The sequence below is a fragment of the Propithecus coquereli genome, unplaced genomic scaffold (genome assembly GCF_000956105.1).
Source record: "Propithecus coquereli isolate 6110/MARCELLA unplaced genomic scaffold, Pcoq_1.0 Scaffold3, whole genome shotgun sequence".
Taxonomy (NCBI): domain Eukaryota; kingdom Metazoa; phylum Chordata; class Mammalia; order Primates; family Indriidae; genus Propithecus; species Propithecus coquereli.
The window spans coordinates 4,005,641-4,017,904 of NW_012148618.1; the positions used below are offsets into that span (position 1 = coordinate 4,005,641).

The following is a 12,264-nucleotide window of genomic DNA, read 5'->3' on the forward strand; positions in this document are numbered from 1 at the left end:
TTTCCCCTTAGAAACTGGGCTCTTCTTTCTGCACTTCTCACCTAGACTGGTGATGTCATTCAGTCTTCCCAAGCTAGAATCCCAGAGACACCTAGACTTTGCTCCCACCCACTATAATTTTGTCTATTATTCTTTTTAATATTGCCTATATTTGTCCCTTCCACTTTCTTTTCAGTGTTATTTCCTTAGTCCAAGTCCTCTCATTCCTCTCCTCCTGATTGGTTTGGGCATCGCATCTCCCCTTCCACGTTTTTGGTGGGAATGTAAATTACTACAGCCATTACAGAAAACGGTATGATGGTTCCTCAAAAATTAAAAATAGGACTATTATATGATCCAGCAATCCCCCTGCTGTGTATATATCCAAGGAAGGAAATCACTATGTTGAAGAGACATCTGCACTCTCACGTTCATTGCAACGTTATTCACAATAGCCAAGTTATGGAATCAACCAAAGTGTCCATTGACAGATTATTGAATAAATAAAATGTGGTACACATATAAATATATGTGTGTATGTGTATATATGTGTACACACACACACACGTAATGGAGTACTCTTTTACCTTATAAAAGAATGAAATTGTACCATTTACTAAAACATGAATGGACCTGGGGGGCATTATGTCAAGTGAAAATAAAGTGGCGTAGAAGGATAATAGTACATTATCTCACTTACATGTGGAATCTTAAAAATTTTAACTTACAGAAACAGAGAGTGGAATAGTGGTTTTTAGGGGCTGAAGCAGGGATTGTAAGGAAGGAGGTTGGGGAGACGTTGGTAAAGGATAGAAAATTCAGTTATATAGGAGGGATAAATTCAAAATGGTGACCATATTTAGTAACAGTGTATTATATTCTTGAAATTTATTAAGAAAATACATTTTAAGCATGTCATCACAAAAAAATGCTAAACATATGAAGTAATACATATGATAATTAGCTTGACTTAGCCACTTCACAATATACACATTTGAAATTATGTTGTATATGATAAATATATATAATTTTTGTCATTTAAAACATAAATTAAATAAATTCTTGAATAGTTAAGAACATTTTAATAATATTTTTTACAAAACAGCTGTATATCCTCTCCCTGATCTTGTAAGTATGGAGTAGAAAACAAGCATGTAAAATTAGGGAAGATATAAAATTTTATGTTCAATCAATTTGAATTAAAATAAAGACAGTTCTGCAGTATGTCCACTTAAACATAAAATCTAAGATGCTTAGTTTTTTTTAAAACCTTGGTTTAGTGTTAAATAGAGTAATTAGTGGATATTATTTGGATAATTTTAAATAAGGTTAAATATTGAATATTGAAACATTTGTCCCGGTGAGGATCTATCTTTGTGCGTTCACATGTGTGTGTGTGTGTGTCACTTTACCTATACCTTTATGGCGTGCCTGTGCCTTTGGATCTTGTTAGTGAATGTGTTCATTTTTCCTACTTTATAAATAACATTTACTACCTTTGAGAAGACATGAATAGGCTGTGTGTGGTGGTAAGGGGTTGTATTTAAGGTGCTCATGAGCTCTGCTGTTCTACTAAAATGACTGTGTGAGACAGGCAGATCTAAGTTACCTTCAAGAACTCTCAGTGAAAATAGAAGTTAGTTACATTGTTTATGCATCATATTAATAATTAATATAGGTGAATGAAACTATACTAGAAGTTCTAGTGACCAAGAAATATGACCATGCAAGGTAGTAGGATCTGATTGTGTTTATCAGAGGGAAAAGGGTAGATTCACCCTAAGATAAAGTGTCTGCATAGTTCAGAATGTGAAAGAGAATAGTAAAAGACAAAACCCAATGGCAATAGAAAGCTGTAGAAGGTTCAGGAAGTAAACTCTGTTTGTCTTCGTTACATGCATATGTACAAATTCAAATAATAAGCCTGTAAAGAAGCAATGACATTGGCCGGGCGCGGTGGCTCACGCCTGTAATCCTAGCACTCTGGGAGGCCGAGGCGGGCGGATTGTTTGAGCTCAGGAGTTCGAGACCAGCCTGAGCAAGAGCGAGACCCCGTCTCTACCAAAAATAGAAAGAAATTAATTGGACAGCTAAAAACATATAGAAAAACTAGCCGGGCATGATGGCGCATGCCTGTAGTCCCAGCTACTTGGGAGGCTGAGGCAGGAGGATTACTTGAGCCCAGGAGTTTGAGGTTGCTGTGAGCTAGGCTGACACCACGGCACTCACTCTAGCCAGGGCAAAAAAGTGAGACTCTGTCTCAAAAAAAAAAAAAAAAAAAAAAGAAGCAATGACATATGCTAAAATTTTGGCAATGTTTGCAATGCTCGGAGTTGATGGTTTTATAAAAAAAAAGAAAAGGAAAGAAAAGAAAAGAAAACTCAGTTATTCTATCCTTGATGTTTGGCTATTTCCACTATGCTGACACTTCACACCTGAGGCCTCGAGACCAAAACACACACAAGTTCATCAAGAGACCCAAAAGGGGGGTAAATCTCGGCAAGCTGTGGGGTATAGCAAGAAAACCCAGTTCGATCTCCCTTTATGAATGCATCACTGCATATTGCCAAAAATTCTTGTGAGGGCCTTAAAGAAGCTTCCTCTCTTGTGTTTGCAAGAATTATTTCATATAAAAATTATTCCTTAGGAATTGGAACTCAAAGTTACTATACTCTTTGATTTACAAATATTGTACATATACTTTCTTCTCTGCTTTCCTAAGTTAATGTCTTTCCCTGGCTAAGTAAAGACTGGATACACATAATACAAGTGTGGATAATCAATCCAGTTTGGACAAAGAGAAGCTTACCTGAGTTTAACCATCAGTAATGGCTTTAAACAGTCAATAAGGACACTCACAATGCAAGCAATCACTTAAGAGATCTTCCTGTAATTCACTAGCTGTCTGCATACTTTCCTCATTGCCATCCTCATTTCTTGATTTCTGAATGTGTAGATGATAGAACTTAGAAGAGGAGTAAGAACTGCATCAAAGATGGCCAGAAATTTATCTAAATGCATAGAGGGAGATGGCCATGTGTACAAGAATATCGAAGGACCAAAGAACAAGACTACCACAGTGATGTGAGCTGAAAGTGTAGACAGAGCCTTGGATGAACCAGCTGAAGACTGTTTCTGAACAGTGAGAATGATGACAATATAGGAAATGATCAGTATGAAGAAGGAGATCACAGACATGAATCCACTGTTAGCTATGACCATGAACTCTAGCTGGTAGGTATCTGTGCAGGCAAGTTTGATAAACCGAGGAAGGTCACAGTAAAAGCTATCCAACACATTGGGACCACAAAAGGGTAAGTTTACTACAAATGCCAACTGAACCATGGAGTGGATGAGGCCTGTCATCCAGGCAGCCACTAAAAAGAAGATGCACATTCGTGGGCTCATGACGGTCAGGTAGTGGAGAGGCTTACATATGGCCACATATCTGTCAAAGGCCATGGCTATGAGCAGCACCATCTCCACACCACCAATCACATGGATGGAGAAGATCTGAGCAATACAGCCTCCAAAGGAGATGACTTTGCGCTTTCTGAAAAGGTCATAAATCATCTTGGGAGAAGTGGCAGAAGAAATACCCAGGTCAATGAAGGAGAGGTTGGCCAATAGAAAATACATGGGAGAGTGTAAGTGAGGGTCAGTGGTCACAGTGAGCATAATGAGAGAATTTCCTGTCAAGCTTGCCACATAAAACACAGAGGAGAACACAAAGAGGCAAAGTTGGATCTCCCAAGAATTGGTGAGTCCCAGAAACACAAACTCTGACACCACAGAGTGATTTGCTCCATCCATTGGCTGTGTGGGCATTGCTACCTGAAGGAGAAAAATAGGAGAAAATGTAAATTATGATAATTTTATTAATAAACCAAAAGGAGAGAAGTCAAAGTAATGAAAGCATATTTCCACTTTAGCATTAAAACCAACCAAATGGGCAACAGGTATATGAAAAATTGTCAACATCCCTAATCATCAGGGACATGCAAATTTAAATGATGAGATATCATCTCATGCTTGTTAGATAATCTATTATCAAAAAAGACAAAAAGTAACAAGTATTGGCAAAGCTGTAGAATATGGGGACCCTGCTACTCTATTGGTGAAAATGTAAATTTATACAGCCATTATGAAACACACTGTGGAGGTTCCTTAAGAAATTAAAAATAAAATTACTATGTGATCCAGAAATCTCACTCTGGGTACATATAGAAAGCAACTGAAAAAGTATCTCAGTGAGATATCTGCACTCCCATGTTCATTGCAGCATTATTCACAAGAGCCAAGATGTGGAAACAACCTCAGTGTACACTGACAGGTGAATGGATGGAGACAACAGGTTGAGAGGGGAGGTGTATACACATATACAGTGGAATATTCTTCAGCTGTAAGAAAGAAGGCAATCCTGTCATTTGGAACCACATGGATGAAGCTGAAGGAAATTGTGCTAAGTGAAATAAGACAGACACAGAAAGGAAAATTCCGTAAGATCCCATTTATATGTGGAATCTAAAAATATCAAACTTACAGAACTAGAGATTAGAAGAGTGGTTGACAAGGGCTGGTGAGGGAGTGTGGAATGGGGAGATATTATTCACAGGGTACAATGTTTCAGTTAAACCAGAGAATAAATCTAGAGGTCTATTGTGAAGCAGTTATTAGGGTTAATAACAATGTATTGAACTCTTGGAAATTGGTAAGAGGGTAGATCTTCAATGTTCTCACCACAAAGAAATGGTAAGTATGGGAAATGATGAGTATGTTGATTAGCTTGAATTAAGCATTTTATAATGTATACATATATCAAAACATCACATCATACACCATACATAAATACAATTTTTGTTAACCACACCTTATTAAAGCTGGTGGGGGTAGGGAAGGACAACCTAATATGCTCACAGATTCTGTAATTGTCCTGGCACACAGTGGTGATTGTCACATGGAGGTGTTCTCTTCGACCAAGTTGTCTCTGTTTTAATCCCCTTCTGCTTTCTCCCAGAGTAGTTGCTGTGATGTTCCTCGTGAGATACAAGATTGCTCAACATTGGTACCAGCGATTTAACTCCAAATTCTTTTGATTTTTTCTTCAATACTAACTTTGCTTGCTCCAGTCCCACAAAACGATTCATGTTTTCAACTAATTACATCCACTTCCGAGACTGTAAGCCTTATTCGGGCGTGTGGTATAATCCCTTCCTTCCCACTCCCCACCTCATAAAAATATCAATATTCAAGATTTATTAAATGTTTACCATATCTGTGACATCTAGCTTTATATTACTAACATTGATTTTACTATCCCTTATATTTTAGTGAACAAAGTCCAAGTCTACTTCACCAAATAGCCTGCAAGCATCTGAAAGGCATGGATTGTACTTTTTCACATCTGGATTCTTTGAAGCTATGAAACAGTGGTCCACAGAAAGATGCATATTCACAAACTGTCTGTTACCAGTTTACATTATGTTAGGTACTGAAATTGAGAGTGAATATTCAGAAACTTCTCTAATAATTTGACATTACAGCAAAACCCAAGTGTCTGATTTTGTGTTCTACTAAAGTTTCAGTCTGAGAAGCATTAGGGGAAAAAATCAAAGATAATATGAGGAGATTTTTTTAAAAGAATTGCTGTTGAATACTTAGCACATGATCTGAAAGCTTAAATGTACGTAGAACATCATAATGTAGTGGAAAACATTTTATTCAAGCCTCTGTGTAAGGATTTATCACATTATACTGTAACTTTAGTTTTATTTAGAGAAGCAATATGCATAGTAGAAAGAATGTGGGTTTTGGATTCAGAAAACCAAGATTTATATCACAGTACAGCCACTGACAAGTTGAGATTGGACAAGTTATTTAAACTCTTGAACCTCAGTTTATTTGACTATCGAATTTCAATTAATAATACTAACTTCACTGGGTAAATTGTAGGGATAAAATAATTAAAGTTTTAACTCAGCTATTTGATCAAATAAAATTTTATATATATAAATGTCACAAACTAAGTCGCTCCTTAGTTTTCTGTTCACAAGACTCAACAAACTCAATACCTTTTGTATTTACTCTTAGAATTTTATTTTCACCTTCATCCCCAAAATTATTTTTGTCAGCATACCTAACCCTTCTTCATTCTACTTATATTGATAGTTCAAAGATAAAATTAATAAAATTACTCTAAGTCTGAACCACATAAGAGACCAGGAAAACTCAATCTAACCCCTGGTAGTTTTATGTACTATTTTGTTTTTAAATTTTTCACGTAGCATTTGAAAACGACATTACATTGGAGTTATTTATTCAGCTTTAGGTATTTTGGTATCCATGTCTTTTATTTCTATTCAGGTGTCTGTGAAACTGTTTTCCATCTTGCAAACTTGACAAATTCATGATAAATATGCTTCTCCTGTTACAGAACATCATCAGTTTATACGCATCTCTTTTAAAAAGAAAACTGAGATAAAAATATAATAAACTTTATTATTCTATTTCCATGTGTCATCAATTTTTTTGACTTTTTACCAAGTGGCAGAAGATGAGAATCATTCATATAATCATCAATGAGAACAGAGTGATTAATTGCAATGTATACTGAATCCAAGACATTACAAAGCCATTTGACTTTTTCCAATGTCTTTAACATTTCCCTAGGCACAATATAATTCTAGCTCAAAGTCAAGTTCAGTTAACCTTTTCCAATATGTTAATAAACTTTTTCAAAATTATTCTCCTGTCCTATTCAATTCTTTATTCTGGATTCTATCTACTTCACTTTAGGATGAATACATGCACCTTAGTATAAGACTCATGTCCATAGCAATTCCAACAAGAAAAAAGACTAAATCCACTCTTCCCAGTGTCAAATGTATTTTCATCATTCCATTACCTGTATAAAGAGACCAGCAACTTCAGGGACTTTGACATTTTCCTGTGTCCTCTAACATAAAGTGCCATATAATATCCTGCCATAGGAAGACATGAAGCTAATTACATAGACCTCAAGAGGACAGTGACCCAGTGATACTGCAAAAACATGATGGTTTAGAAGAAGCTCATGGATCGGGTACTTTGCCCCTAGAGAATTATTTGCTTGGTCAAATGCAACCAAAGCATATAAAAACTCATAATAAGACACTAGAGAGAAAGAGGGAAACAAAAGTACAATTTTTTTGTCTAATATCTTTGTGCTATTTTGTTGTAACTATTGATAATTACCCATTATAATTAATCACTTAAAATAGATAAATGTTAACTCAAAAAATTAACTATAATCACTTGATCATCTTCATAGACGTCAATGTGCTAAACTTTTATACAGTAAATAGTAGAAGAATATACACAACACTTCATTTTTATACAATCATATACTGAGTAATTATGGACATGTTCTAAGATTTAGCTGTGCAGAAGTTCTTTCCAGTGCTTAGAGCTTAATAGTAAGTGAAACAATTAAAACATCTATGAGTTGATGATAAATTAAAGAAGTTATGCTACATCCATACAGTGATATTCTCTGAAGCCACTGAAAAGCAAGTTCAAAATCTCTATAGTTAAAGACAACCACAACATACTGTCAAGTGAAACAGTGGACAGCACACCATATAGTATATCACTGTGTATATAAATATATATGTATCTGGAAAAATAGACAATAAACTTTCTATAATAAGTATTTCAGGGCAGTACAATTGTTAAGCAAGAAAACAAGGAATTTCACTTTCAATTTTGTATACTCATATCAATCAGGATCCTTCCAGATAAGAGATGGCACACTCAAAATACGTAACTGGAGAAGAGCTTAATAAATACTCTTAAGCTTAACATGTACTCTAAACAAAGTTAGGTGGAGAATGGTTGAGAGTGAACAACATTTGAAGGGACATATGGAAGCTATTCTTTTACTCTCTATTCACTCATTTATACAGGGAGCAATCGGGGCAGGAAAAATAGTATCAGGATAGAAGAAATTTGGTATCATAGGAGAAATAGTTACATCTTTGCAGAGTACTCTACACCCAAAATGCCAGCCTCTACCAGTGTCCTTCATATGAATTAACTAGTGGAAAATAGAGGGAAAAAAAGGTAACTAACACAAAACATAACTGTCAAAATCCCCATTTTGTGTAGCTGGTCATGAGCTCTATTTTGATAACAGAACTTCCTTCAGTTCATCTTATCTTCCATCAGTACCTGGGCTGGACAGGGTACCCTTCCTGTGGGATGAACAAATTATTTTAGCCCTACAATTATTCCTATGGGATTATCAATCTTCAGATGATCCTTTTTTTGATGAAATGCCATTGTTTTCCATTGATGAGAACTATGGGCAAAACGTACTAAGAATGGGCCAGGCGTGGTGGCTTACACCTGTAATCCGAGCACTCTGGGAGGCCAAGGCGGGAGGATCCCTCGAGGTCAGGAGTTCGAGACCAGCCTGAACAAGAGCGAGACCCCGTCTCTACTAAAAATAGAAAGAAATTAGCTGGACAACTAAAAATATGTAGAGAAAAAAATTAGCCAGGCATGGTGGCGCATGCCTGTAGTCCCAGCTACTTGGGAGGCTGAGGCAGAAGGATTGCTTAAGCCCAGGAGTTGGAGGTTGCTGTGAGCTAGGCTGAGGCCACGGCTCTCTAGCCAGGGCAACAGAGTGAGACCCTGTCTCAAAAAAAAAAAAAAAAACAAAATACTAAAAGCACCCCCAGCATATTCCCAGAGTTCTGGACTTAATACTCCTTGCCCCCACTGTGGAGTAGGAACCAACTTTGCACCTAGTATTTGGAATATGTCAACCTGACAAGCAGTACTGTTCTTAGATCCAAGCAAAAGAATCCCTTTCCCTGCTTGCTCCCCATCCTACAAAAGAAGCTAAAATGGCCATTTCCTGGTCATGCCCTTCACCATGGTGTGAAGATTTTAAGAAGCCAAGAGACGTGACCACCTGGAGTCCTTGCCCCTATTTCTAGATCACGTTCTGGTCCTAGAACCCAGTAATTTTATTCCAAACATTCCAAAATCCACAAACCTGACTTTCCAAATTTTCCGTGTATTGATGCATACATTAATATATATATATATATATAGTGATAAATTGATCAATATGTTAAGAGAGAACTTATTTTACTTGGGATTTTGTTAGCTTGATTTAAAACTTTCAAATATTTCAACATGTGGCTTGTGGAATTCTGTTTTTGCTCTTGCCCCAGGCCACACAAATGTCAGAGGCAGACCACTTTCTGTGTGTTAGTTTAGTGACATAAGGAGCCCAAAGTGGTCAAAGACCAATCCCAGCTATGCTCACTTTGGAAGCATTCTTCCTGGGGACACCACAACCTCTAACCCTACTACATCTCATTGTACATCTTAAATATAATTTTTATTTGTCAATTATACCTCAATAAACTGGGAAAAAGAAAATAAAAAGTGTTTAAAGGCATAAATATAAACCAATAGAAGGAAGAACTTTCTAACAACTACTTGTGCAAATACAGAACAAGCCCTGGATAAAAGTGATTTTCTATGTCTGGAGTAATACAAGTATGGACTGATTGTCCACATAATGAGTGTGTTGTCAGGATCTATGGTCCATAAAATAAGCCATGTGTGAGGGGAGTCAGTGCTGTGCTGGACTAAAATATCAATGATCTCATTTGTTTTATTAAATAAAAATTAAATTATACTTCCTAGTACATGAATATAAAATATAAACAATATACCAAAAAAGCAGAGCATTCACTAGGCCATTCCACTACTCTATTAAGCCATTTGTTTCTGGGTGTTAGAGCACAAGTAAGTCTAGTGAAGTTCATGGGTACAAGCCTATTGTCACATTTTGTTTCCTAAAAAAATATGTCCAAGGGAAATATTGAATATGACACAATAGCAACAGATATAGCAGTAAAGCTATTCTACAAATCCATGAATGTTGGTGCTGGCAGCAACACTATATGTAGGGAAGACAAATCAATACCCAGAAAAACAAAGAAAGAAGAAAGAGAAAAGAAAGATAAATGTAAAGAAGGAGTGTTATAACATATTTATATTATATAATTATATATTATATATTTACAGATAATAAATATATATTTATAATATATGTAGATATAATATTTATCTCTATGAAGTTTTTATATATGCATATATGAAGATTAGCCTTTCCCAATTCAATAAAAGAAGAGTTTAACTCTGTTCAACCTTCCAAAAGGTGGACAGCTACAGCTAGTCTCAGAGTACGGTGAGATAAGTACCGCAGTAGGTGCTGACCCTTCACCTTTACGTTGGCAGCTTGGGTGCTCAGCACTGATGACAGCCAGATCAGCCTTACTGAGGGGAAATTCATGCTGTTGATTTTATGCAGAGACTTCATCTATGTTGCTATGGCCAGTTTAGTACCAATTAAGCAGTCCTAGGATAGCTGGGGAAAAGGAGTGACTGGCATCTACAGGGGCAGGTCATTTGCTTCTGGACACTTACCAACCAATAATTGGCTTTATATGAGCATAAATGTCTTCATTTTCTGTGCCTTTCTTTCAAGTATAAATACGTACCTCTCCCCAGAAGTCCATGCCAATAATTTTATAATCTTGTTCCTTCTTAGGCCCTGAACAACCAAACAAACCATTAGCCCTACCCAAGAATTAGTAAGATGGATATCTCAGGCCATCTTTTCTTCCAAAGAGAGTATATAACTAAATGTATTCCCTAAAGTTCTTCCCATTAGAAGAGTTGTCATTTGCCACTATCCTTCAGCACAATCTCTTAGTAGGGTTTAATACAGTGCTTATTCACCTACAGCTGATGCCAGCACAATATGCATCTCTATTCATAAACCAGGCTCGTGTTTTGTCCTCCACTCTTAATGGGTCATAGAGAATTTTCAGTAATGCTGTGAAGGAGCAGGAGTCTGAGCTCCTACTTATACAGGTTACTATTGCCTTGCAGACTGTGCACAGAGACTTTTCTTGCTCCAGACTCAATTTGAAACTGGCAGCCTATGATTCCACAATAAATGAGTTGGAGCAACACACTCATTACACAATATGTTGCCTCCAAATTCCAAAGAAATTCACCAAGGAGTGGGCCTCTTTGTGGCAGGCATTGCGAGGTGCAGCAACTTTGGAAGAAGTACCTTGGCATGCACCTGACCACTTAGAGATAAAAACCACTGATGTGTGAAGTCCCTGAACATTTGCAGGATGCATCGTCCTTCATCTGGCACATGTGCTTCTTATTAAGGCAGTTAGAGTACTTGTTACTTCTATCTAGCTCATCAGATCTAATTCTCATGATATTATGAAAGTACCGAACCAAGGTAATATTCCATATAATACCAACATCCTCAATATCCCTTTCTGGCAGTAATATGAGAGAGATCAGGAAAACCTTTGCATCAAAGGTTGAGTTCCCAAGCAGACTCTGAGATCAGCACATGGGAAGTTTGTCAAGGAGTGTTCTCAGGATCAATTCTGTTTAAAGGTATGGATTAAGCTAGATGTGACAGAGGAAGAAACTGGACAAGAGTACAGTTACAACAAGGCCTCAGCCACCCTTGCAGGGAGTTCTGAACCTAGGATGACCTTTCAGAATTGTCTCAAGTGGGCTGTTGGAGGAAACTGCCACAAAAGTGGACATGGTTAAATCAACTCTCTTTAGCCAATCCTTTCCAAGGAGAGCAGAATGATGAGACATATCAGACAACAGACCTTCTATCAGCTGGGGGAATAAATCTTTCTGTCATGAAGAGGGGACCTGGGTGACAGAGCCGAGGATACATGACATCCACCATGGAGCCACTTGCATCTTTGTGCTACACTTGAGTTCTGGGAATAGCTCTTCCAGCGCTTTGGCTCGCCTCTTACCCTGAACACATCTTATTAAAGGAAAGCTAATGGGATGAATTATAAAACCTATTCCTGAAGTGAGTTGTGAAACCACACCTGGTACTCACATCCCTCATATCCTATATAGTCTAGATTCTTCAGTTGGCAAATCTGCTGTCCTTCGTGGCTCATAAGTTGACCTAGGTGCACATCCATGAGCACTTCAAGCCACTTCTTACTATGAACTTCTCAGGCCATGGCTGCTGCACTAGTCCATCTACCACCAAAACTGGCTATGGGAATATTAAAAGTCACCCATGTGGATCAGCTGGTGCCAAACTCTATCCTCCCTACTTTCATTACCTAACAACAGTTTTACTTTTTCCTAATGATCAATTACCACTGCCAGGATGGTGATTGTTCTTCTTCCCTGTTTGTTCATCATACAAGA

At 37.2% G+C, this 12,264-nt stretch overlaps 1 protein-coding gene across 1 annotated transcript; it reads right to left on the reverse strand.

Annotated features, from left to right (window-relative positions):
* Nucleotides 1-2,853: 2,853 nt before the first annotated feature.
* LOC105814339 (olfactory receptor 4F3/4F16/4F29-like) lies at nt 2,854-3,792 on the reverse strand. Its single transcript, XM_012649268.1, has one exon. The coding sequence runs from the start codon at nt 3,790-3,792 to the stop codon at nt 2,854-2,856; it is 939 nt and encodes a 312-aa protein (XP_012504722.1).
* Nucleotides 3,793-12,264: the final 8,472 nt, after the last annotated feature.

What these genes read in the sequence shown, in the direction of transcription:
- LOC105814339 (XM_012649268.1), bottom strand. Translation starts at nt 3,792, where the DNA reads ATGGATGGAGCAAATCACTCTGTGGTGTCAGAGTTTGTGTTTCTGGGA.